Source organism: Chlorocebus sabaeus, chromosome 9, assembly GCF_047675955.1.
Source record: "Chlorocebus sabaeus isolate Y175 chromosome 9, mChlSab1.0.hap1, whole genome shotgun sequence".
Taxonomy (NCBI): Eukaryota; Metazoa; Chordata; class Mammalia; order Primates; family Cercopithecidae; genus Chlorocebus; species Chlorocebus sabaeus.
Genome location: NC_132912.1, coordinates 100002365 through 100028896, shown reverse-complemented (window position 1 = coordinate 100028896; position 26532 = coordinate 100002365). Strand labels below are relative to the sequence as shown.

Sequence of the window (26532 nt, the reverse complement as noted above, 5' to 3'; positions counted from 1 at the left end):
GCTACTTTTTGTAGTTTTTTGTAGAGATGGGGTTTTGCCATATTGCCTAGGCTTGTCTTGAACTGTGCTCAAGTGATTCACTTGCCTAGGCCTCCCAAAGTGTTGAGATTATAGGCATGAGCTATTGCGCCTGGCCTAGGGATGAATAGTTGGGATGACCCTAAAGCTTCTGGGAATCTCTTAGGAATTTGACACATTAGAGTTCTAATTCCTAGAGCAGTGCAGAGACTCTGGATTCATTCTGGGCTGGGAAAACAGTTTACAAGAGCCACAAACATCCACAGATGTATGTAGCCCCTCAAAATGAAGTCTGGGATAAACAAGAAGAGGTCTTTAGGGAGATTTGGCTTTTTTAAAATTTATTTTTCAAGCTAATCCTGACCATTGATTGGGTTAAATTCAGATTGTCTGTACATACCTCAGGAGACTGAATGACTCCTGGGAGGACTACCTTTTAGTTTGGAAGATCTCCAAGTGCCCGTGGCGTTCAGATATGTCTCCTCAGGAGGTCTGTAGGTTCTAAACTACACTGATGAAAAAAGGCAAAAACTTACTTGAAAGGCTTTGTAAAGGGTCTTTTAAGTGTAGTCTTTAGACCGTGTATTTTAATCATAATATTTCTGCTTCCTTTTTGCCTGTCCTCTGCTTTCTTTTATGCTAAACAGACTTACGAGTAGAGGGTTTGTTTAGAGTACCAGGTAATAGTGTCCGACAGCAGATTTTAAGGGATGCTCTCAATAATGGAACTGACATTGACTTGGAATCAGGGGAGTTTCACTCAAATGATGTTGCCACTTTGCTGAAGATGTTTCTAGGAGAGTTGCCGGAGCCTCTGCTGACACATAAACATTTCAACGCACACCTTAAAATCGCTGGTGAGTATAGGAAATAAGAAGGAGATGTAAATACATTTCTTTAAATTTAGTAAAGTTCCTAGGAATTTTCTGTTGCTTGTGACCCACAGAAATACTTCTATTAATATTGGTTAAGACTTCGTGTTGTTGCTGGACTTCTCTGGGTACTCAAAGGTATTGGCTAGTTAAATTTAATTTTAATCGAATGGCTTTCTTGATAAGTAAGCTTTGTATTGAGATAAGGAGCTGGTAGTAAGATATGGTCTGAGTTTTATTTATTTTTGAATCTCTGATAGATCCTCGAGTAGTGTGTTGAACATTATAGTTGGAAACAGGATCTCACTCTGTCACCTAGGCTGGAGTGGTGCAACCTTGGCTCACTGCAGCCTTGATCTCCCAGGCTCAAGTGAGCCTGCCACCTCAGCCTCCTGAGTAGCTGGGACTATAGGTGTGCGGCATCACGCCTGGCAAATTTTTTGTATTTTTTGTAGACACTGGGTTTTTCTTTATTGCCGAGGCTCAAACTCCTGGGCTCCTGAAGTGCTGGGATTATAGGCGTGAGCCACTGTGCCTAATCCATTTTAGTTGCTTAATAAATGTATGCTTTTCATTAGATTGATTCCTATATTTCAGAGGTTTACAGGTTCGGTATTTTTGCCTTGGTTTGGGGTTTTTGCTCAGTATTTCTATGCCTCAGTTGAGGACATCTCTACTCTTTAAAAAATTTTTTTTTTTTTTTGGAGATGGAGTCTCACTTTATCACCAGGCTGGAGTGTAATGGGTGCAATCTCGGCTCACTGCAACCTCCGCCTCCCGGGTTCAAGTGATTCTCCTGTTTCAGCCTCCCGAGTAGCTGGGATTACAGGTGCCCGCCACCACACCCAGCTAATTTTTATATTTTTACTAGAGATGGGATTTCACCATGTTGGCCAGGATGGTCTTGATCTCTTGACCTTGTGATCTGCCTGCCTCAGCCTCCCAAAGTGCTGGCATTACAGGTGTGAGCTACCACACCCAGCCAAGGAAATTTATTTTTTTAAAAAATTATTTGTTTTCTGAATAGAAACACATAGTTCAAAATTCAGATGATTCAAATAATATACAGTAAAAACCTTCTCTCCTACACTTGTTCCCCAAGGCCCAGTTCTTCTCAGAAACAATCAGTGTTACTGATTAAAAAAATTTTTTTTTCTTTTAAAAAAAGAAAACCTGTTCCCCAGACTGGTCTCAAACTCCTGGCTTCAAGTGATCCTCCCTCCTCAGTCTCCCAAAGTGCTAGGATTGCAGGCATGAGCTGCAGCCCCTGGACCAGTGTTATTGATCTCTAAAGTATCCTTCCAGAGATACTTTGTGTATTCTCAAACAAGTATGTAGATTCCTTTTCTCCTATTTTTATGTAGCAGGTTATACACATGGTTCTGTGGTTTGCTTTATTCACTTACTGTATCTTGAAGAATGTTCCATTTTCAGCTCATAAATAGTTTCTTCACACTCCTTTCTACCCATGTGGCAGGGAATTCATTCTTAAATTCCATGTCTGTTATGCTGCTATGGGCTCACCACAGCATCAATATCCATTATTGCAGTTGCTTAGTTTTCTGCCCCTGAGTATTTTTCCTGTTTCTTCTAATTATATGGAAAAGAAATATAAGGTTTTTTTCCTTTTTGAATAATTTTTACTACTTAAAGAAACAAGTTTTGGCCTGGCGCAGTGACTCATGCCTGTAATCCCATCACTTTGGGAGGCTGAGGTGGGCAGATGATGAGGTCAGTAGATCGAGACCATCCTGGCTAACACGGTGAAAACCCGTCTCTACTGAAAATACAAAAAATTAGCTGGGCGTGGTGGCGGGCACCTGTATAGTCCCAGCTACTCTGGAGGCTGAGGCAGGAGAACCTGGGAGGCTGAGGCAGGAGAACCTGGGAGGCAGAGCTTGCAGTGAGCAGAGATCGCACCACTGCACTCCAGCCTGGGGGACAGAGCAAGACTCTGTCTCAAGAAAAAATAAAAAGAAACAAGTTTTGAATTAAAAAAATCTAATATGATTAGATTTTTTTTTTTAGCACTTTAGTAGCAATCCCAATGATGCAATGAGTAAATATTACTAGAATGTTATATAATTTTACAATTATTTTGGGGAGAAACAAAGATGTTAGACCTTTGAAAAAGATTTGGGAAATATTCTTTTATAAGTGTTAACATGAAAGATGGTCGTTTTGTTTGCTTTCCAGTTCAGTTCATTCATTTAGTGCAATATTTGAAATTCTCCCTTTTACCACCCTGTGATTGAATGTTCTTTGAGAACATACTGAGGCGTGGCACAGTTGTAGCCTTTGATATGCCTTGCTGATAACTGGAAAGAATTTTTGTTTTCGGTTTCATATTAACAGGGAACATTTTCTAGCAATGTTACCTGCCTTTCCTAAACTTGGAATTATTGAGGTTAAACAGCTTAAATAATACACTGTAATCATTTGTACGTCTATATGAGTTGTACTCAAATGGTTATTAGTGTCCTTTGAAATTCTCATTATCCAGGGGACTGTTTTCATTGATAACCTTTTTAGTCTGTTAGGGAAGAACCAGTAATTCTAACTCCATTGGGAGCTGCCTGTTATAAGGAGCAGCTTGTGAATAAGGACATACTCATTCTCATTTTTCACTCTCATTTTTCTTTTAGCTGTAAAATATCTGAGTGGGGAGAAGTGGAGTGAGTGGCATTATCAAAGGCATGTGTGGATCTTTTTTTTTTTTTTTTTTTTTTTTTTATATAGAGGTGGGGTTTCGCCATGTTGCCCAGGCTAGTCTCGAACTCCTGGGCTCAAGCGATCTGCCCACACTGGCTTCCCAAAGTGCTGGGGTTACAGGCATGTGCCACTGCACCTGACTTGGATATGTGTTTATTTCTCTTGAGTATATACCTAGGAATTGAATTTCTTGGTCAAATGGTAACTCTTACTTTTTGAGGAACTGCCAAAATGTTTTCCAGGTGGTTATACCATTTTATATTCCCACCAGCAATATAGGAGGGTTTAATTCTCTCTACATCTTTGCCAACATTTTTGTTAATCCGTTTGTAGTGTTAGCCATTGTAATGGGTATAAGTAGTATGTCACTGTGGTTTTGATTTATAGTTTCTTGATGGCTAATGATACTGAGCATACAAAGCCTTATTGGCCACTTATATACCTTCTGAAGAATGTCTATTCAAATCCTATACACATTAAAAAAAATTTTGGCTAGGTGTGGTGGCTCACACCTGTAATCCCAGCACTTTGTGAGGCTGAGGCGGGCGGATCACAAGGTCAGGAGATCGAGACCATCCTGGCTAACACAGTGAAACCCCATATCTACTAAAAATACAAAAAATTAGCTGGGCGTGGTGGTGGGCGCCTGTAGTCCCAGCTACTCGGGAGGCTGAGGCAGGAGAATCGCTTGAACCCGGGAGGCAGAGGTTGCAGTGAGCTGAGAGTACGTCACTGCACTTTAGCCTGAGTGACAGAGCAAGACTCCGTCTCAAACAAACAAACAAACAAACATTTTTTTGGTCTTTTTATTGTTGAATTGCATTGACATTATTTTGTTGTTATGTTTTGCTGTAATCTTTGAATGGTGTTTCTGCCTGAATCTTTTTCCCCCTTTCTTTGATGGAGTTGAGGGGAGGATAATGGTGAAAGCACTGATTTTTCTTGCTGATATTTTCTCCTTGCTTTGCAAATTCTCTTTGGCCTCAAGATTTGATGCAGTTTGATGATAAAGGAAACAAGACCAATATACCAGACAAGGACCGGCAAATTGAGGCTCTCCAGTTGCTCTTCCTCATTCTCCCTCCTCCTAATCGTAATTTGCTGAAGTTATTGCTTGATCTCCTATACCAGACAGCAAAGAAACAAGACAAGAACAAGATGTCAGCCTATAACCTTGCCCTTATGTTTGCACCCCATGTCCTGTGGCCAAAAAATGTGAGTGTTGACGGGAAGAGTAAAGATTGCTTGGTTTTCTTGGGCTGGGCCTCATTCTATAGCTGTACGTTGGTGAGATTATCAGGGGTCCAAGGTCTAGCCTTCAGCTTTATGAGGTTGGGAACTTACTTTATTAGTTCATTGAAGAGTCATCAGACCTGAGAGGGCCATTTCCTGCTAACTTCACTTATAAATCAATCTCTGATAAACCTACATGGCATTGTATTGTATTAGTGGAAACTCTTAGTGGGAAATTGTAGCTACTGAATAAACTAGAATACTCATTTTGGCTGTTTAGTGTGGAATCCTTAACAGGAAAGGCTTCTTGGGAAATTAAATTAGTTTCTGAAGATCCAGTGTTATAAAATTAGAATAAAGCTGTATGATCTTATGGGATAATGTCACCAAGCTTATGGATTTATAGATGAGATGAAACTTAGAGCAATCCTGCCTTGTCCTAACTTTTCTATTTCCTGTATATATAGTCTTCTTGGATAAAGCTGAACTTGCTTCTTATTATGGAGACCATGGTCTTCTCAGTGACTTACATGAGAAATAAACTCATTCTCTCTTTTTTTTTTTAATGCCTGAGGGATAAAAACACAGAGAAATAAATTCTCTGAAGTCTTTTTTTCTATTTTTTTGAGATAGGGTCTTATTCTGTCACCCACGCTGGAGGGGAGTAACGCAATCACTGCTCACTGCAGCCTCATCTAAAGTCTTTTAAACAACTTGCTGACCTGGAGGTACATAGCTTATACTCCTGCCTACTTATAATATGGTTTTACTACGTGATGGAGTTGTGAGCCAGGATAGGTGGGTTGGAAGCCAAACACCAGCGATGTTACCTATGTCTTTTACCTTTTTTTTTGTTGAGACAGAGTCTTGCTCTGTTGCCCAGGCTGGAGTGCAGTGGTGCAACCTCAACTTGCTGCAATCCCTGCCTCCCAGGTTCAAGCGATTCTTCTGCCTCAGCCTCCCGAGTAGCTGGGACTACGGGCGTGCGCCACCATGCCTGGTTAATATTTGTATTTTTCTATTTTTGGTAGAGACGAGGTTTTGCCATGTTGGCCAGGCTGGTCTTGAACTACTGACCTCAGGTGATCCACCTGCTGCTGCCTCTTGAAGTTCTGGGATTACAGGCGTGAGCCACCGCACCTGGCCTTTTACTTTCTTTTTTGTTTTTAAAGCAGCTATCTACAAGCCATTTTTTGTTTGTTTAGTCTTTTACCTTTTCTATGCGTAGGCTTTTCCTCTGTAAACTGGGCATAATACAGTAAGTCCTCAACCTATTAACATTGTTGATGGGTTCTTGGAAACTGAAACTTTAATCAAAATAACCTGTAACAAAACAAATTAGTTTTCTCATCAATGTTATAATGAAAAGATGTTGAAGAAAACGATGTTATTCGAGGACCTGCTGTATGTCGGTGCACTTATCGTCCTAGTTTCCAAGAACCTATTGATGCCTTCAGTGAGGATATACTGTAATAGCTTTACTACTTACCCCACAAGGCTGTTGGGAAGATAATAGAAATAGGTTATAGTAATTTATAAAAAATTTTTGAGATTATAAGAAATGAGAAAAGGAAGGTAAAGGAGAGAGATTGTGGGAAACATTTTACTTAACAAATAACTAGTGAAAAAATAATAAAGTTCTGGGCCAGGAAGAGCCTCTGGGGGTGAGTAGGGGACAGGAAGACACATTAACATTTGTCCATATTAAGGAGATCAAGGCCGGGCGTGGTGGCTCACGCCTGTAATCCCAGCACTTTGGGAGGCCAAGACGGGCGGATCACGAGGTCAGGAGATCGAGACCATCCTGGCTAAACGGTGAAACCCCGTCTCTACTAAAAATACAAAAAATTAGCCGGGCGTGGTGGCGGGCACCTGTAGTCCCAGCTACTCAGGAGGCTGAGGCAGGAGAATGGCGTGAACCCAGGAGGCGGAGCTTGCAGTGAGCTGAGATTGCGCCACTGCACTCCAGCCTGGGGCACAGAGCGAGACTCCGTCTCAAAAAAAAAAAAAAAAAAAAAAAAAAAAAGGAGATCAAGACTCATAATGAAGGAATTTTAGAACTAGCTAACCAAGACTATAGAAAAGCAGTGAGTAAACTGTGGTTATAAAAAGAAGTGGTGGCTTACACCTGTAATCACAGCACTTTGGGAGGCTGAGATAGGAGGATTGCCTGAGGCCAAGCGGTTGAGACCAGCCTGGGCAGCACAGTGAGACCTCAAGACCTTGTCTCTACAAAAGGAAAAGACACATAAGCTGGGCATGGTGGCACATGCCTGTGCTCCTAGCTGCTTGGGAGGCTGAAGTGGAAGGATCGCTTGAGCCAAGGAGTTTGCAGCTGCAGTGAGTTATGATTGCACCACTGTACTCCAACCTGGGTGCCAAAGCGAGACCCTATCTCTAAAAAAAAAAAAATATTTAAAAGCAAACAGAGTAACAAAGATATATGTTGAAAATGAGGGCTTTGGAATAGTAGAGTTACTGAAGTATTTAAAAAAGACAGGAGAAACAAAGGAACGGAATCAATAACAATTTTACTGTGTTTTTAAGAAACAGATGTCACCTTTGGTATCAGTAGTGACCATTCTCTTTGTCTTTGGAGAAACTCTAGTTTTCTAAAGAGGCAGTGGTGTCCTTGATGGCTGGAACAGATTCTGGTTTTTTGGCCCATTTTGAATCCTAGACTAGATTTTCTTTTTTCTTTTTCTTTTTCTTTTTTTTTTTTGAGACGGATTCTGATTCTGTCACCCAGGTTGGAGTGCAGTGGCACAATCTCAGCTCCCTGCAAGCTCCGCCTCCCGGGTTCACGCCATTCTCCTGCCTCAGCCTCCCGAGTAGCTAGGATTGCAGGCGCCCGCCACCAGGCCCGGGTAATTTTTTTGTATTTTTTAGTAGAGATGGGATTTCACCGTGTTAGCCAGGATGGTCTTGATCTCCTGACGTCGTGATCTGCCAGCCTTGGCCTCCCAAAGTGCTGGGATTACAGGTGTGCGCCACTGTGCCCAGTCATCCTAGACTAGATTTTCTTTGCCAATTTTGCTTACATGTCTAATTTTCAAGCAGAATTAGGAAATGAAAATTGGTTTTCAAGGGTTTCCTCATCACTTCAGGGACACATTGTTTTTCTAGATTATGTCATATCCTGCTGAACCAAAAAGTCTTTCCAGAATTAAACATTGTATTAGAGGCACCTAGGTTAGGGATAGAAACTTCACACATTTGAAAGAACAAGCTGGCCAGGCACGATGGCTCACGCCTGTAATCCCAGCACTTTGGGAGGCCAAGGCGGGCAGATCACGAGGTCAGGAGTTCAAGACCAGCCTGGCTAACATGGCGAAACCCCATCTCTACTAAAAATAGAAAAATTAACTGGGCGTAGTAGCGTATGCCTATAATCGCAGCTACTTGGGAGGCTGAGGCAGGAGAATCGCTTGAACCCAGGAGGCCGAGGTTGCAGCGAGCTGAGACCGCGCCACTGCACTCCAGCCTGGTGACAGAGCAAGACTCCGTCTCAAAAAAAAAAGAAAGAACAAGCTTATTGGTAAGTACTGCTTTCCAGCTCTTAATGCCGATTGTTTGGTTTCTTTTCCTCTGACTAGGTCACTGCAAATGACCTTCAGGAGAATATCACAAAGTTAAACAGTGGGATGGCTTTTATGATTAAACACTCCCAGAAACTTTTTAAGGTAGGTAAGGGATAGCATTTGGTTGGTAACAGGACAGAGAAAATGGAGCAAGGTGGGATCCTAAGTGGGGCTATAAAGATGACTAAATGAGAAAAAGGTCCTGAATGGGATTGCAAACCAGAATGGACAGTGGCAAAACCCAGGGATAACAGCCACTACGGTGGAAAGGAAAAGGAATAGGAATAGGAGGCTGAGTAGGGCTGGATCCTTTGGGTAACTGACTCCACCCTCTGAGCCATTCTTCCCTTTTCACAAAGGAAGCACATGTGGCAGCTGAGTAGTTTTATCCTGCCTGCTTACTGCCAGTAGAGTTTTGGGGGTCTGCCAGTAGAATTTTGGGAGTCATTTTGTACTTTTTGGCCCTTTCAATCCAAACAGGCTGTGTTTCTGCTGACATAATTTTCCTAAGAACTTTGTAGGTCTTCTGTGGATTTCAGTGGGATTCATTCCATTAGACAAAGGCCACATATACAAATCTTTTGAAGATAAATATTTCCCTGCCTTGTTCACCTGCTGAGAAACCTAAGGGACAGAACCTTTAAGCTTCCTAAAGGCTTTCTGGTTTAAGTGAGAGGGTTTGTGAGGCATGCTTTTACTCTCTTGAAAGGACCCTTTGTATGACTGAATACTCTACCTTTTGCCATTTCTAAGGTTTTAGCAAAAGGTAGCACAGTCATCCTTGACCTTTTCTTTAGTGTATACTTCCTTGATAGTTAATCTCTTAATTTTAGCATCTTTTTTTTTTTGAGACAATGTCTCACTTTGTCGCCCAGGCTGGAGTGCAGTGATACAGTCTTGGCTCACTGCAGCCTCAACCTTCTGGGCTCAAGTGATCCTCCCACCTCAGCCTCCCCAGTAGCTGGATCCACAGGCATGCACTGCCATGCCTGGCTGATTTTTGTATTTTTTGTAGAGACAGGGTTTCAACATGTTGCCCAAGCTGGTCTCGAACTCCTGGGTTCAATCCTCCTGCCTCAGCCTCCCAAAGTGCTGGGATTACAGGCGTGTGCCAATTTTAGCATCTTTTGCCATCTGGAGAGACTGAAAGTTTCCGAGATCATCCAGTTCTGGTTTCTTTTTTTTCTTGCAGTAAAATACTTATAAAATTTGCCTTCTTAACCATTTTTAAGTGCACAGTTCTGTGGCATTAAGTACATTCACGTTGTGCAGCCATCATCGCTATCTATTTCCAGAACTCTTTTCATCTTGCAAAATTGAAACTCTGTGCCCATTAAGCAATAACTCTGCATAACCCTCCTCCCATCCTTGGCAACCACCATTCTACTTTCCATCTCTATGAATTTGGCTTCTCTAAGTACCTCATGTAAGTGGACTCATACAGTATTTGTCTTTCTGTGACTGCCTTATTTACACTTAGCACAGTGTGCTCAAGGTTCATCCACACAGTAGCATGTGACAGGATGTCCTTCCTTTTTAAGGGTACATAGTATTCCACTGTGTTTATATACCACATTTTGCTTATCTGTTCATCAGTTGATGGACATCCCTTTATATTCCAGATATCATCCTTTATCAGCTATGTGGACAAATATTTTCTCCTATTCTGTGGGTTGCCTTTTTACTTTGTTGATAGTGTGTTTTGATGTGCAAATTTAAAAAAGTTTTATGAAGTCTAATTGGTCTATTTTTTCTCTTGTTGCCTGTCCCTTTGGTGTCATATCCAATAAATCACTGCCAAATCCATTGTCATGAAGCTTTTGCTTTATGTTTTCCTCTAAAAGTTTTTATAGTTTTAGGTCTTATATTTATGTCTTTGACCCATTTTGAGTTAATTTTTGTTTCTGGTGTTAGGTAAGGGTCCAACTTCATTCTTTTGCATGTGGTTATATGGTTTTCCCAGCACCATTTGTTGAAGAAACTGTCCTTTCTCCATTGGTCTTGGTCCTTTTATTGAAAAACATTTGAATATATATGTAAGAGTTTATTTCTGGCTTTCTAGTCTATTCCATTGGTCTACTTATCTGACTTTATACTAGTACCATGGTGGTGTGATTATTAAATGTTGTAAAGGTGTTGTAGTAAATTTTGAAATCAAGAAGCTTGAATCCTCCAGGTTGGTTCTTCATTTTTAACATTGTTTTGGCTGTTCAAGATGCCTTGAGACTCCATGTTAATTTTAGGGTGGATTTTCTGTCTTTGCTCCAAAAAACCTCATTGGTATTTTGATGTTTCTAAGGTTGATAGGGATTGTATTGAATCTGTAGATTGCCTTGAGTAGTATTGACATCTTAGCAGTCCTTATCCAATAATATGAACATGGGATAGCTTTCCATTTACTTAGTTTTGTCTAATTCCTTTCAGCAGTATTTTATAGTTTTCATTATACAGTAGTTCCCTCTTATGCATGGGAGATACATTCCAAAGCCCCGAGTACATGCCTGAAACTGTGGCTAGTACCAAACCGTATATGTATACTATACACGAATTTCTTTTTTCTTCTTCACAATTTCACAGATAGAAGATGTATTCTTTTTTTTTTTTTTTTGAGACAGTCTCGCTCTGTCGCTCATTCTGGAATGCAGTGGCGCAACCTCGGCTCACTGTAAGCTCTGCCTCCTGGGTTCACGCCATTCTCCTGCCTCAGCCTCCCGAGTAACTGGCACTACAGGTGCCCGCCACCACACTCGGCTAATTTTTTTGTATTTTTAGTAGATACGGGGTTTCACCGTGTTAACCAGGATGGTCTCGATCTCCTGACCTCGTGATCTGCCCGCCTCAGCCTCCCAAAGTGCTGGGATTACAGGCGTGAGCCACTGCGCCCGGCCAGAAGATTTATTCTTATAGTGGATCTTAGCAACCTCAGCATATGACTTTTTGGTGAACTTTTTATTGACCCATAATATTTGTACATATTTATGGGGTACATATGATATTTCGTTACTTGGATTGAATGTGCAATGATCAAGTCAGGGTATGCAGAGTATCCATCACAGTGAATAGTTGTCATTTCTATGTGTTAGGAACATTTCAGGTCCCCTCTTCTAGTTATTTTGAAATATACCATACGATGTTGTTAACTGTAGTCATCCTGCTTTTGCTATTAAGTGTTAGAACGTATTTCTTCTGTCTCACTACATATTTGTACCTATTGACCAACTGCTCTTTACCCTCACCCCAACACCTATCCCAGCATCTGTAAACTATTATTCTACTCCCTACCTCTATGAGATCAATTTTTTTTTCTTCTCTTTTCTTTTTCTCTCTCACCATGAGATGCACTTTTTTTTTTTTTTTTTTGAGATGGAGTTTTCACTCTTGTTACCCAGGCTGAAGTGCAGTGGTGCAATCTCAGCTCACTGCAGCCTCTGTCTCCCGGGTTCAAGCGATTCTCCTGCCTCAGCCTCTCGAGTAGCTGGGATTACAGGCGCGCACCAATACACTGGACTAATTTTTGTATTTTTGGTAGAGACAGGGTTTCACCATATTGGCCAGGGTGGTCTCTAACTCCTGACTGCTTGCATTGGCCTCCCAAAGTGCTGGGATTACAGGCGTGAACCACTGCAGCCGACCTGAGATCCACTTTTTAGCTCCCACATATGAGTGAGAACGTGTGATGATCTGTCTTTCTGTGCCTGGTTTATTTCACTTAACCTAATAACCTCCAGTTCCATCCCTGTTGCTGCAAATGACAGGATTTCATTCTTTTTTTACGGTGGAATAGTATTCCATTGTGTATATACACCACATTTTCTTTATCATTCATCCATTGATGGACACACACATTGGTTCCATGTCTTTGCTATTGTGAATAGTGCTGCAATAAACATGGGGATGCAGATATTCCTTTGAAAACTGATTTTCTTCCCTTTGAATAAATACCCAGTAGTGGGATTGCTGTATTATATGGTAGTTCTATTTTTAGTTTTTTGAGAAATCTTCATACTGCTTTCCATAATGGCTGTACTAATTTACATTCCCACCAACAGTGTATAAGAGTTCCCTTTTCTTTACATCCTCATCAGCATCTGTTATTTTTTATTTTTATTTATTTTTATTTTTGAGATGGAGTCTCACTCTTTCACCAGGCTGGAGTGCAGTGGCGCGATCTCGGCTCACTGCAAGCTCTGCCTCCTGGGTTCGCGCCATTTTCCTGCCTCAGCCTCCCGAGTAGCTGGGACTACAGGCGCCTGCCACCACGCCTGGCTAATTTTTTTTTGTATTTTTAGTAAAGACGGGGTTTCACCGTGTTAGCCAGGTTGGTCTCAATCTCCTGACCTCATGATCTGCCTGCCTCGGCCTCCCAAAGTGCTGGGATTACAGGCGTGAGCCACCGTGCCTGGCCTTTTTTTTTTTTTTTTTGGGACAGAGTCTCACTCTGTCACCCAGGCAGGAGTGTGGTGGCATGATCACAGTTCACTGGGCTCAAGTGATCCTCCTACTTCAGCATCCTGAGTAGCTGGGACCACAGGCGCGTGCTACCACATCTGGCTAGTTTTTAATTTTTTGTAGAGGTGAGGTCTTGCTATGTTCCTGCTTTATCATTTTTCCTAAAATTCTTCTTAACTATTACTAGTTCTGTCCTCTACTGTTATCAGTCCATCTGACTCAGTCTGGTTTTATCTCTTCCCAACACCACATCTTTTCCTAGGGATTTACAGTGTATATACAGTTAAGGCCAATTTCCAATACTTGAGCAGTCCTTTTGTTGTTTCTCTATGAATTGTAAAATGCTTAAGACCTCAGATTTTCATGTAAGCCTGTTTGTCTAAGGCTGGCTCCCTTTCTGGATGTTTTTTCAGCTCATAGCATCTTTGGGGATGGTGGGGTTTTTTTTTGTTTCTTTCCTTTTCTTTCCCTTTTTTCCTTTCCCTCCTTCCCTCCCTACCTTCTTTCTTTGCTTGCCTTTTTTCTCTTCTCTTCTCTTCCCTCCCCTCCCCTCCCCTCACCTTCCCTCCCCTCGCCTTGCCTCCCCTCCCCTCGCCTCCCCTCCCCTCGCCTCCCCTCCCTTCCCCTCCCTTCCCCCTTCCTCTTTTTTTTGTCCTATCCATCCATCTGTCCATCCGTCCTTCCTTCTTTCCTCCCTCCCTCCCTTCCCTTTTCCCTTTCCTTTCTTTCTCTTCGTTTCCCCTTCCCTTCCCTTCCCTTCCCCTTCCCTTCCTCTTCCCTTCCCCTTCCCTTTCCCTTCCCTTTCCCTTCCCTTCCCTTTTCCCTTCCCTTCCCCTTCCCCTTTACCTTTCCCTTCCCTTCTCTTCTTTTCCCCTTCCCCCACCCCTTCTCCTCCCCTTCCCCTTCCCTTCCCCTAACCCTTCTCTTCCCCACCCCTTCCCTACCCCTTCCCCACCCCTTCCCCTTCCCTTCCCCTAACCCTTCTCTTCCCCTCCCCTTCCCCACCCCTTCCCCTTCCCTTCCCCTAACCCTTCTCTTCCCCTCCCCTTCCCCACCCCTTCCCCACCCCTTCCCCTTCCTTTCCCCTAACCCTTCTCTTCCCCTCCCCTTCTCCACTCCTTCCCCACCCCTTCCCCTTCCCTTCCCCTAACTCTTCTCTTCCCCTCACCTTCTCTTCCCCTCCCCTTCTCTTCCCCTACTCCTTCTCTTCCCCTTCCCCTCCCTTCCCTTTCCCTTCCCCTTCCTTTTCCCTTCCCTTCCCTTTCCCCATCCCCTTCCCTTCCCCTTCCCCTTCCCCTTTGATTCCCTTCCCCTTCCCTTCCCCTTCCCCTTAGTTTCCCTTCCCCTTCGCTTCCCTTCTCCTTCCTCTTTCCTTCTCCTTCCCCTCCCCTTTGCTTCCCCTTCCCTTCCCCTTCCTTTCCCCTCCCCTTCCCTTCCCCTTCCCCTTCGCTTCCCTTCCCCCTCCCCTTCCCTTCCCCTTCCCCTTCCCCTTCCTCTCCCCTTCCCTTCCCCTTCCCTTCCCCTTTACTTCTCCTTCCCTTCCCCTTCCCCCCCTTCTTTTTTCCTTCCCCTCCCCTCCCCTGCCCCTTCCCTTCCCCTTCCCCTCCCCTGCCCCCTCCCTTCCCCTTCCCCTTTCCCTTCTCTTCCTTTCCATTTCCCTTCCCTTCCCTTCCCCTTCCCCTTCCTCTTCCTTTCCCCTTCCCTTCCCCTTCACCTTCCCCTTCTCTTCCCCTTCACCTTCCCCTTCCTTTCCCCTTCACCTTCCCTCCCCTTCCCCTTCCTTTTCCCCTTCCCCAACCCCTTCCCCTTTTCCTTCCTTCCTTCTTTATTTTCTTTCTTTTGACAGGGTCTCACTCTGCCCCCTAGGCTGGAGTGCAGTAGTGTTATCTGCTCACTGCAGCTTCGACCTCCCAGGCTCAAGCGATTCTCCCACCTCAGCTTCCCAAGTAGCTGGGACGGGTGCATGCCACCATGCCTGGCTAATTTTTCTATTATTTGTAGTGACAGGGTATACCATGTTGCCCAGGCTGGTGTTGAACTCCTGGGCTCAAGCATTTCTCCTGCCTTGGCCTCCAAAAGTGATGGGATTACAGGCATGAGCCACTGCGCTTTCTTTTTTTAAAATGAAGTTTACAGAATAGATGTCATGGGTCCTTATATATTCTTGTTTGGAGAAAATTTCTGTTGGTCTTAAGCTCTGTTTTATAGTTTTTCAATTTAGAAATTAAACTGGCCGGGCGTGGTGGCTCACGCCTATAATCCCAGCACTTTGGGAGGCTGAGGCAGGTGGATCACCTGAGGTCAGGAGTTCAAGACCAGCCTGGCCAACATGGTGAAACCCCATCTCTACTAAAAATACAGAAATTAGCTGGGCATGGTAGCGGGCGCCTGTAGTCCTAGACAGTCGGGAGACTGAGGCAGGAGAATCAGTTGAAGCCAGGAGGCGGAGGTTGCGGTGAGCCGAGATTGCACCACTGCACTCCAGCCTGGCAACAGAGCAAGACTCCATCTCAAAAAGAAAAGGGAAAAAAAAAAAAGAAATTAAACTATATATATATCATAATGTTTTTGTCACGAGACTCTTTAAAAAACCTTTATTTTGAAAAATTTCAAATATAGAGAAAAGTTAAAGAGTAAAACAGTGAATACTCATGTAACTCTCCCCCACTGTCAACAGATGTTATCATTTTGCCATATTAGCTTTATTTCTCTTTATATATGTTCCTACCTTTTTTTGGCTGAATCACTAAAAGTAATTGCAGACGACATCATGCGTCATTCCTAAGTACTTAAGTAAGCATCTCCTAATAATAAAAATATTATCTTATCACACTACTATTATCACATCTAAGAAACTAACAATAATTTCTTACCATCTCACTTTCAGTACATATTCAAATTCCCCAGCTGTCCTAAGAATGTATTTCATACTTGTTTTCAATATATGCCAATCAACGTTTCTGTATTGGTTTTAATTATTATGACACTTTTAAGCTGCACACTCATGCTTTTTCTTCATGTCATTTGTTGAAGCATCAAGTTAACTGTGTTGTAGAACGTCGCACATTCTAAATTCGTCTTATTGTTTTCTCAAGTTATTTAACTTGTTCCTCTATCACCTTCCATGCAGTTCCTGTAAACTAGAAGCTAGGTCTAGAGTCTTAACCAGATTCAGATTAAGCATTTTCGGCAAAGATACTTCACAGGTGATGTTTGTGTGTGTCACGTTGCCTCACATGAGGAGGCACAGATGTTTGATTTTCTCGCTCTTCACGATGTTAGTTTTGCTAACTGCTAGATCTTTCAGTTATAAAGGTACATTTTTTTCCCCTTTGCAATTAGTAAATAACCTGTAGAGTGATTACCTAATAATGGTTTTAGCATCCATTGCTAATCCTGCTGGAATCTATGATTACATTGGGTATTAAAAATGATGATTTTCTAATTTTGTCATTCAGTCTTTATTAGCTGACTTTCTTCTTTGGAATACAGCTTTTCTTTGTCTCATTCTCTCTCCCTTTAAAAATGAATATTAATATAAACTCATGGATTTTTATTTTTCCGAAGTGTTAGTCAATTTTATTTATAATGTTGATATTCTCTTGGGCAATGTGGTGAAACCCCATCTCTACGAAAAATACAAATATTAGCTGGGTGTGATGGCATGCTCCTGCGGTCCCAGCTACTCAGAGGCTAAGGTGGTAGGATGACTTGAGCTCGGGAGGTGGAGGTTGCACTGAGTCGAGATTATGCCACTGCACTCCAGCCTGGGTGACAGTGAGACCCTGTCACAAACAAACAAAATTGATATTTAAATTATCCCAGATTTGGCCAGTGATAGCCCTTGTTAACTGGCTTCTCCATCTTTTTGACAGGACTGTATTGTCTTTGAGTGTTTCCTTTCTGGTATAAAATGTTCCCAGCTCACTTCGTACTTGTGCTGGCCTAGATCTGGAGTAATTATTTCTCCAGGGAACTTTGACTTCTGACTGACACTAGGTATACTCATTGTTTCTGGTGTGTCATTGCTTCTAGGCTGCTTGAGGGCAAAGAAATAGATTAAACATTTTTTTTTAAAGCAATTGTAAGTTCATATTAATACCACCAATTCAGATTTAATACCACAGAACGTTTTCTTGGCTTCTTTTGTTTTGTATTTGTATTTCTTTTTTTCTTATATTGCAAATTTCAGATTTTTTTTTTCTTTTTTTGGAGAGTTTTGCTCTGTCACCCAGGCTGGAGTGCGGTAGCACAATCTGGGCTTACAGCAGCCTCTGCCTCCTGGGACCAGTCGATCCTCCCACCTCAGCCTCTCGAGTAGCTGGGTCCACAGGTGAGCACCACCACACCCGGCTAATTTTTGTATTTTTCGTAGAGATGCGGTTTCACCATGTTGTCCAGGCTGGTCTCAAACTCCTGGGCTCAAGTGATCTACCCTCTTTGGCTTCCCAAAGTGCTGTGATTACAGGCATGATCCTCTGTGCCCGGCCAAAGTTTGGATTTTAATGGCATTTGTATATGTTATTTACTCTGTCCTACAATAAGCTTAAATTAATTTCAAAATAATACAACTGTTACTACTGACAGTAAGCCTATATAAACTTGTTGATTAAAGTTCAAGATTTTCTTGCAATTCCTTTTTCCTTGAATATATCCCACTAAGGATATATAGTCAGAATACAGCTTTTTTTGTTTTTTGAGACGGAGTCTCGCTCAGTCACCCAGGCTGGAGTGCAGTGGCGCGATCTCTGCTCACTGCAAGCTCCGCCTCCCGGGTTCACGCCATTTTCCTGCCTCAGCCTTCTGAGTAGCTGGGACTACAGCCGCCCGCCGCCACGCCCGGCTAATTTTTTGTATTTTTAGTAGAGACGGGGTTTCACTGTGTTAGCCAGGATGGTCTCAATCTCCTGACCTCGTGATCCGCCTGCCTCCGCCTCCCAAAGTGCTGGGATTACAGGCGTGAGCCACCACGCCCAGCCGAGAATACAGTTTTCAAAAGTTATATGAAATAATTTCTAGGCCGGGCGCGGTGGCTCAAGCCTGTAATCCCAGCACTTTGGGAGGCCGAGACGGGCGGATCACAAGGTCAGTAGATCGAGACCATCCTGGCTAATAACACGGTGAAACCCCGTCTCTACTAAAAAAATACAAAAAACTAGCCGGGCGAGGTGGCGGGCGCCTGGGAGGCAGAGCTTGTAGTGAGCTGAGATCCGGCCACTGCACTCCAGCCTGGGCGACAGAGCGAGACTCTGTCTCAAAAAAAAAAAAAAAAAAAAAAAAATTTCTTTCTCTGTGCTCACATTGTCAGTTTGATATACAGATATGTTCTTTTTTTTTTTCCTGTTGGGTGTTTGGTTTTAGGGCTTGCCTTGTTTTTTCCTTTTGGATTTAATTTTATGTTATGAACCTGTAGTGTAAACATGGTTCAAAAGTCAAAACTGGCCAGGTGCTGTGGCTTAGGCCTGTAATCCCAGCACTTTGGGAGGCCGAAGCAGGCGGATCACCTGAGGTCAGGAGTTTGAGACCAGCCTGGCCAACGTGGTGAAACTGCCTCTCTACAAAAGTACAAAAATTAACTGGGCATGATGGTGGGTGCCTGTGATCCCAGCTACTTGGGAGGCTGAGGCAGAAGAATCACTGGAACCTGGGAGGTGGAGGTTGCAGTGAGCCGAGATCGTGCCATTGCACTCCAGCCTGGGTGAGAGAATGAGACTCCATCTCAAAAAAAAAAAAAAGTCAAAACCACATTAAAAGATATACTTAGAGAAATCTCAATCCTTTCTAATTATTTTCATTGTTTTCTGGGTTATCCTCTTAGTGTTTCTTTTTATAAAAACAAGTAAATGTATATTTGTGTGTATATTGCTATTTCCCATTTTTTTCTTATACAAATGTACATTTACTTACTTTTCTCACTCAACAGTAGATCCTAGAAATCCTTCCATATCAATTAAGTGTTTCTTCCTTCCCTCTGTCCTTTCTTTTTCTCTCTCTCCTTTCCTTTCCTTTCTTTCTTTCCCTCTGTTCCTTCCTTTCTTTCCCTCGCTGTCTCCTCTCCCTTCCTTTTTTCATAGTACTGTATTGTATGGATGTATGAAAGTTGATTCAATCAGTTCTCTGTTAAAGAACATTCGGGTTGTATCCAATTTCTTGATTAATCTTATACAAGTGTGTTTTGCATTTCTGGAGTTACATACTCAGGATATGTTACCAGAAGTGAGGTTTCTGGGTGAAAAGGTAAATGCAAATGTAATTTTATTAGATGTTACGTACCCAGTTTTCCTCTATGGTAGTTGTATTATTTTGTACATCTACTAAGACAGTATCAGGGTAGTTGTCACAGGATTCTACTCCATAGTAATTATAAATGGTATTTCTTTCTTTCTTTCTTTTTTGAGACGGGGTCTTGCTCTGTTGCCCAGGCTGGAGTGCAGTGGTATGAACATGGCTCACTGCAGCCTTGAACTTCTGGGGTCAAGTGATTCTCACCGTTAGTCTCCTGAGTAGCTGGGACCACAGGCATGCACCACCATGCCCGGGTAATTTTTTTGTAATTTTTTTTTTTTTTGAGACAGAGTTTTGCTCTTGTTGCCCAGGCTGGAGTGCAATGGTGAGATCTTGGCTCACTGCAACCTCTTGTCTCCTGGGTTCAAGCAATTCTCCTGCCTCAGCCTCCTGAGTAGCTGCGATTACAGGCGTACGCCACCACGCTCAGCTAATTTTGTATTTTTAGTAGAGACAGGGTTTCACCATGTTGGTCAGGCTGGTCTCAAACTCCTGACCTCAGGTGATCCACCCATCTCGGCCTCCCATAGTGCTGGGATTACAGGCATGATCCACCGTGCTTGGCCATTTTTTAGTAATTTTTTGTAGAGACAGGAGTCTCCCTGTGTTGCCCAGGCTGGTCTCAAACTCCTGGGGTGAAGTGATCCTCCTGCTTCTGCCTCCCAAAGTGCTGAGATTACAGACGTTAAATGAATTTTCTACACTGTGATTTTAAAATGTGATCTGGAGACCACTTGTAATTTGTAAGGATTTGAGGGGGTGGTTTTTGTCAGATAGAAACATTCCTACAAATGTCTATATTTTTGTCTTTGGCTTATTTGAATATATACATGCCATATTTGATTTTTAAAGTGGCAACAACTACATTGGTGTCTTCTCACAGTTTTTCCATCAGATTTGTTGAGGTATCTATTTGGTGGCAAGATAAAGGAAGCTATGGAGGGGCTATGGATTTTGAGGATCTTTGGCTTTTCTAAAGTAATCTGCTGGTCACATGATTTTGAGAACCACTGTCCTTATGGCCTGAGAGAATGTTACATCCTAGTAATCACTGGGTTTTGATTTTCTTTTATGTCCTGCCCAGGCTCCTGCTTACATTCGGGAATGTGCCAGATTGCACTATTTGGGATCCAGAACTCAGGCATCAAAGGTAAGAATAGGAATCTGCTCTTAACCTAAACAAGGAGAACGTTAAGATTGGTGGAGTTTTAAAACAAAGTATGAAGTCAAAGTAAAAGCTTGGAAAATAAGTTTTTAGTATTATAGCTCAAAATTACTTAGTCATTTTGCCATAATGGAGAAGACTAAGAAGTAAGTTATGTATTAGAATACAAATGCTCCACATGTGAGGTGTGGTAGCTCAGGCCTGTAATCCCAGTGACTCTGGAGGCTGAGATGGGAGAATTCAGGTCTACAGTGAACTGATTGTGCCACTGCATTCCAACCTGGGTAACACAGTGAGACCCTGTCTCTTGAAAAAAAAAGTCCCCCCCACACACTATTTTTATTTGCTTTCAGAGGCTCTCTACTGATAGATGGTGTCCTCTGCACAAGAGTGATGACACAGACCCTGTGTTTCAAGGTTTTTCATAAAGTCCTTCTGATATAAATAATCTGTGAATAGCAAATGTGTTAAATATTTTATAGGAATGAAAGGACAATTTTATCAATTTTATGTAATTCATTCCTATTTTAGGTTCATTGGTATGGTAAAACTCTATCAAATGGCTAAAAGACTTGAGACCAGATGAGCTTAGATAGATAGGGAAATGTATAATGCTTATTCACAAGATTAGATATGATAATGATTTTTTTTTTTTTTTTTTGAGACAGGGTTTCACTCTGTCGGGTAAGCTGGAGTGCAGTGGCATGATCTCGGCTCCCTGGTCCTCTCACGTCAACCTCCTGAGTAGCTGGGACTACAGGCATGCACCACCATGCCCGCTAGTTTTTGTATTTTTGGTAGAGACAGGGTTTCACCATGTTGCCCAGGTCTCAAACTTCTGGGCTTAAGTGGTCCGGCTGCTTCAGCCTCCCAAAGTGCTGGGATTACAGGCGTGATCCACCGCATCCAGCCTAGATATGATTATTGAGTTTTAAAAGTAAGAAGTTATGGCCAGGTGTGGTGACTCATGCCTGTAATCCTAGCACTTTCAGAGGCCGAGACAGGTGGATCACTTGAGATCAGGAGTTTGAGACCAGCTTGGGTAACATGGCCAAACCCCGTCTCTACCAAAAATGCAAAAAATTAGCCAGGTGTGGTGGCACGCACCTGTAGTCTCAGCTACTTGGGAGGCTGAGGTGGGCGGATCACTTGAGCCCAGGAGGCAGAGGTTGCAGTAAGCCAAGATGGTGACACTGTACTCCAGTCTGGGTGACAGAGTGAGACCCCATCTCAAAAAAATAAAAAAAGTGAGAAGTTAGGCACTTGACCTTTATGTGCCTGCTCGGGTCTCTTCCAAGCATATTTTCCTTTCTTTCCTGTTCTAAGCCTTTTTAAATAAACTTGCACTCCTGCTTTGAAAAAAAAAAAAAAGCAAAGTCAGAAGTTAAAAACTTTACAAACACTTTTTGAGTACTTAAATTTTTCAAGTTCTATTCATCCTGTCATGGTTAGAAACTTAAGTTGTCCACTTGTGCTATTTTTTCTGCTCCTATTTGTTTCTCCCTCTTATTCAGCAAATATTCAGTGTTACCAGGAAAACAGTATTTGGTTTCAACTAGTTTAAATGGAGTGTAGTTTTTTGTTAGAGAGCTGTTTTTGTTCCTCTAGCACTGCTGTCTAGTTCTCATATTAAGTTGCCATGTGTGGGAATGAGTATTAGCCGAGAGTCAGAGCCCTTGGGCTCCCAGGTGGATCTGTCACTTTAGTATCCAGATGACTTTAAACTTAACAGTTTAACCTCAGTGTTTTTCCTCCATCAGATGGGAATCATGATACTTTCCATGCTTACCTTGTTGAATTGTTGAATAAATTAATGAAATTAAAAGATGCTTTAAAAACTGAACTCTTATACAAATATAGCTCTTGATGGCAGTATTCTAAATGCACTTAGGTTCTCTGGGCAGGTCATGGGAGTGGGCTATTAATATAACCTATATTAATAGGTTCCTTGTTATCTGATAATAGTGTTAAGATTTTTCTTGTTCCTGAGTATAGGAGTATACCATGTCACCACTCTCCCTTTTTTTGTTCCAGGTTTTTGTAAGAACCCCAAAACAAACTTAGCAGGATATATTAATTTACTCTTCTTTTAAATTTTCCTTAGGATGACCTTGACCTGATAGCTTCATGTCATACTAAGTCCTTTCAGCTGGCAAAGTTTCAGAAACGTAACCGGGTAGATTCCTGCCCTCACCAGGAGGAGACCCAGCAGCATACGGAAGAGGCACTGAGAGAGCTGTTTCAACACGTTCGCAATATGCCAGAGTCAGCAAAGAAGAAACAACTTATTAGACAGGTGCCTAAAGGCAGGGAAGTCGCGATGGGGCTTTCGGAGTGTAATCGTGGTTGTAGAATCAGTAGGTCATATTGTTAAGAATCTCATTTAATTTTTGGCTCAGCCAAGAAAGCAGGCTTGTCTATGGAATCTCCACGGCGATCTCTGTGCCACTGCTCCACTAGAGAAAGGAGTGGAGGCTCTTGATTTCTACAGTTAAGCGGGAGGATCCAAGTGTGATTAGAGTGTCTCTCATTTTGGTCGTGTCCCAAGTTTGCTGAGAGAGGACCAGCAGTTTCACTATATTGTTCCAAAGTTTAAACCCTCCAGATTTTCTTAGCAAATAGCTTTTCTGAGGTTCAGTTTTCTTGTTTGTAAAATGGTAATAGTAACCTCAATGTTTCATAGTTCTAAAAATTAGAGATAATCTATGTAGAGTGGCTGGCATAGCAAAGTCTAAGTGGTAACTTTTTACTAACAGAGTCGTTTGCAGTTAGAGAACACAATAAATCAGGGCCCTAGTGTGATACTAGAAAGTAGGAATTCTGGTGGCTAAGTTTGTTTATGCTGGAGCTATGGGAACAAATTTACTATTTTGGGACTCAAAGTGTGGTTTAAGTAAGTCCTGTGACTTTGGGTAGTTTCTTTCTCAGGAGATTAATTTTGTCTCAATCCTTCTTGAATTTTACCTGAACAGGCACGGTCAGCCTCTTGACTTTTATTCAACTGGGACTTTCTTGGAGGAAGAGTCTCTTTTTACTTATTTTATGCCTACTCAGCGTAAGGCCAGGTATAAACAAGTACTCAGATAATGGTGAACTGAGCTGTTCTTACAAATTGACAAAGTCATTTGAGAAAAGTTTCTGCCATCTCTTTGAAGTTACTTTGAGATCTAGCAAATTGTGTTAGAATTTTACAGGGTGTTGGCTGAGTATTGCTGCAGATTCAAACCAGTCTAGTGATTTAATTCTTGATAGAAACTAAGTAGTTTCATATAGGACAGGTATAATGACTTCTTTGAACAAGGACGCTGATACCGGCTGGGCGCAGTGGCTCACACCTGTAATCCCAGCACTTTGGGAGGCCGAGGCGGGTGGATCACCTGAGGTCAAGAGTTCGAGACCAGCCTGACCAACATGGAGAAACCCCGTCTCTACTAAAAATACAAAATTAGGGCCAGGTGCGGTGGCTCACGCCTGTAATCCCAGCAGTTTGGGAGGCCGAGGCGGGCAGATCACCTGAGGTTGGGAGTTCGAGACCAGCCTAACATGGAGAAACCTGGTCTCTACTAAAAATACAAAAAAAAAATCAGCCAGGCGTGGCGCATGCCCGTAATCCCAGCTACTCGGAAGGCTGAGGCAGGAGAATTGCTTGAACCCAGGAGGTAAAGGTTGTGGTGAGCTGAGATCATGCCATTGCACTCTAGCCTGGGCAACAAGAGTGAAACTCCGTCTCAAAAAACAAAACAAAACAAAAACAAAATTAGCCAGGTGTGGTAGCTCATGCCTGTAATCCCAGCTACTCTGGAGGCTGAGGCAGGAGAATTGCTTGAGCCCGGGAGGCAGAGGTTGCAGTGAGCCGAGATCATGGCATTGCACTCCAGCCTGGGCAACAAGAGCGAAACCCCGTCTCAAAAAAAAAAAAAAAAAAAGAACACTGATACTTAAGAAAGAAAAAAATTTTGCACTTTTTAGAAAAACAGAAAATTATAGAGAAGGATAAGAAGAAAGCAAATCACTCTTTCTGCCAGTGTTTATGTTGTGTGCATTTCTTTTGTCTTTTGGTCTTTTTCCTCTGGATATCTTTTTACATAGTTATGATCATACCATATACTTTAAAATTTTTTCCTGTTTTCACTAAACATGACAGTCTAAGCATTTGTTATGCATGCAGACAGACTCCTTCCATACATTTTATTTTATTTTTATTTTTATTTTTAGTTTTTTGAGACAGAGTCTTGCTCTGTTGCCCAGGCTGGAGTGCGGTGGTATGATCTCAGCTCACTGCCACCTCTGCCTCCCAGGTTCAAGCAATTCTTCTGCGTCAGCCTCCTGAGTAGCTAGGACTACATGCGTGCGCCACCACGCCCGACTAATTTTCGCATTTTTAGTAGAGATGGAGTTTCACCATGTTGGCCAGGCTGGTCTTGAACTCCTGACCTCAAGTGATCCACCCGTCTCTGCCTCCCAAAGTGCTGGGCTTACAGGTGTGAGCCACTGCACCTAGCCATCCTTCCATACATTTTAAATACTGCTGTATCTTTCTTTTTTTTTGAGACGGAGTCTCGCTGTGTTGCCCAGGCTGGAGTGTAGATGTAAGGGCTCAAATATGATCTTAAGTAAATATGATCTTAAGTAAAAGATCATATTTGAGTGCAGTGGCTCGATCTCGGCTCACTGCAACCTCTGCCTCCTGGATTCAAGCAATTCTCCTGCTTCAGCCTCCCGAGTAGCTGGGATTACAGGCATGTGCCACCATGCCCAGCTAATGTTTTTGTATTTTTAGTAGTGATGGGGTTTCACCACGTTGGTCAGGCTGTTCTCAAACTCCTGAACTCAAATGATCTGCCCGCCTCACCTCCCAAAGTGCTGGGATTACAGGTGTGAGCCACCGCACCCAGCCTGTTGTATCTTTTTGAAGAAATTATAATTTTATTGTGTTCTAATTTTTTCTCTATGATTATAAAAATTATATATGCTCACTATAGAAAAATTGAAACTCTCAGAAGTGTGTAAAGAGAACATAAAAATCACCTATACACATCCAGAGGTAAACACTGATAACATTTTAGAGTATTTCGTCCTAGTGTTTCTCTCCATGAATATGTGTTTCACATTGTTTTCTTTTACTTAAGATCATATTTGAGCCCTTACATCTGGGCCAAAAGAAAAAATCATAATATGTAATGTTTTATATTCTGCCCTTTTCATTTAACTTTATATTACAAACATTTCTCGTATTATTAAAAGGCTATGAACAGTTTCAATGTTTATGTAATATTCTTTTTTTTTTTTTTTTTTTGAGACAGAGTTCCCCTCTGTCACCTAGGCTGGAATGCAGTGGCGTGATCTCACCTCACTGCAGCCTCCACCTCCTGGGCTCAAACAGTTCTCCTGCCTCAGCTTCCCAAGTAGCTGAGATTACAGTGGAGCACCACCATGCCTGGCTAATTTTTGTACTTTTAGTAGAGACGGGATTATACCATGTTGGCCAGGCTGGTCTCGAACTGCTGGCCTCAGGTGATCTGCCTGCCTTGGGTTCCCAAAGTGCTGGGATTATAGGCATGGGTCACTATGCCCAACCTTAAATGTTTATATAATATTCTATTCTGTATAACCAAATTTATACATAATTTGCCTACTACAGGACGTATTTGGGAATTATATTTTTAGTTTATAAATTTTGTTCATAAGTATTTTCATTGTAGATTATTTGCTAGAAGTGGCATGATGAACGAGTATATATTATTTTTTTGGCTGCTATATGTACTAGGTCCCTTTTAATAGATAAGTCCCTCTTTTTCTCCCTTTCTTCTTGTTTTTCCCCTTAAAACATTGCCAGTTTGTTTGAATACACTTTAAAATAAAAACTGGGTAAGTACCCTTTACCCAATTCCCCATAATATTAACATTATAAAAACTAAGAAATTAACATTAGTACGGGGCCAGGCAGGGTGGCTCATGCCTGTAATCACAGCACTTTGGGAGGCTGGGGCGGGCGGATCACCTGAGGTCGGGAGTTCGAGACCAGCCTGACCAACATGGAGAAACCCTGTCTCTACTAAAAATACAAAATTAGCCAGGTGTGATGGCGCAGGCCTGTAATCCCAGCTACTCGGGAGGCTGAGGCAGAGGAGAATCGCTCGAACCAGGGAGGCAGAGGTTGCTGTGAGCCGAGATCACACCATTGCACTCCAGCCTGGACAACGAGTGAAACTCTGTG

The 26532-nt window shown here is 42.4% G+C and overlaps 1 protein-coding gene across 6 annotated transcripts in view; it reads left to right on the top strand.

Annotated features, from left to right (window-relative positions):
* Window positions 1-26532, top strand: part of ARHGAP19 (Rho GTPase activating protein 19) — a 77286-nt gene that overhangs the window by 32320 nt on the left and 18434 nt on the right. For 5 of the 6 annotated variants that reach the window (XM_038009389.2, XM_007963729.3, XM_007963728.3 and 2 more), the window contains exons 4-8: window positions 666-875; window positions 4591-4817; window positions 8432-8518; window positions 20235-20300; window positions 22420-22611. In XM_038009389.2, the coding sequence (XP_037865317.2) occupies window positions 666-875; window positions 4591-4817; window positions 8432-8518; window positions 20235-20300; window positions 22420-22611 (782 nt within the window). The remainder of the gene's footprint in view (window positions 1-665; window positions 876-4590; window positions 4818-8431; window positions 8519-20234; window positions 20301-22419; window positions 22612-26532) is intronic. The other variant, XM_038009388.2, reaches the window with a different exon arrangement.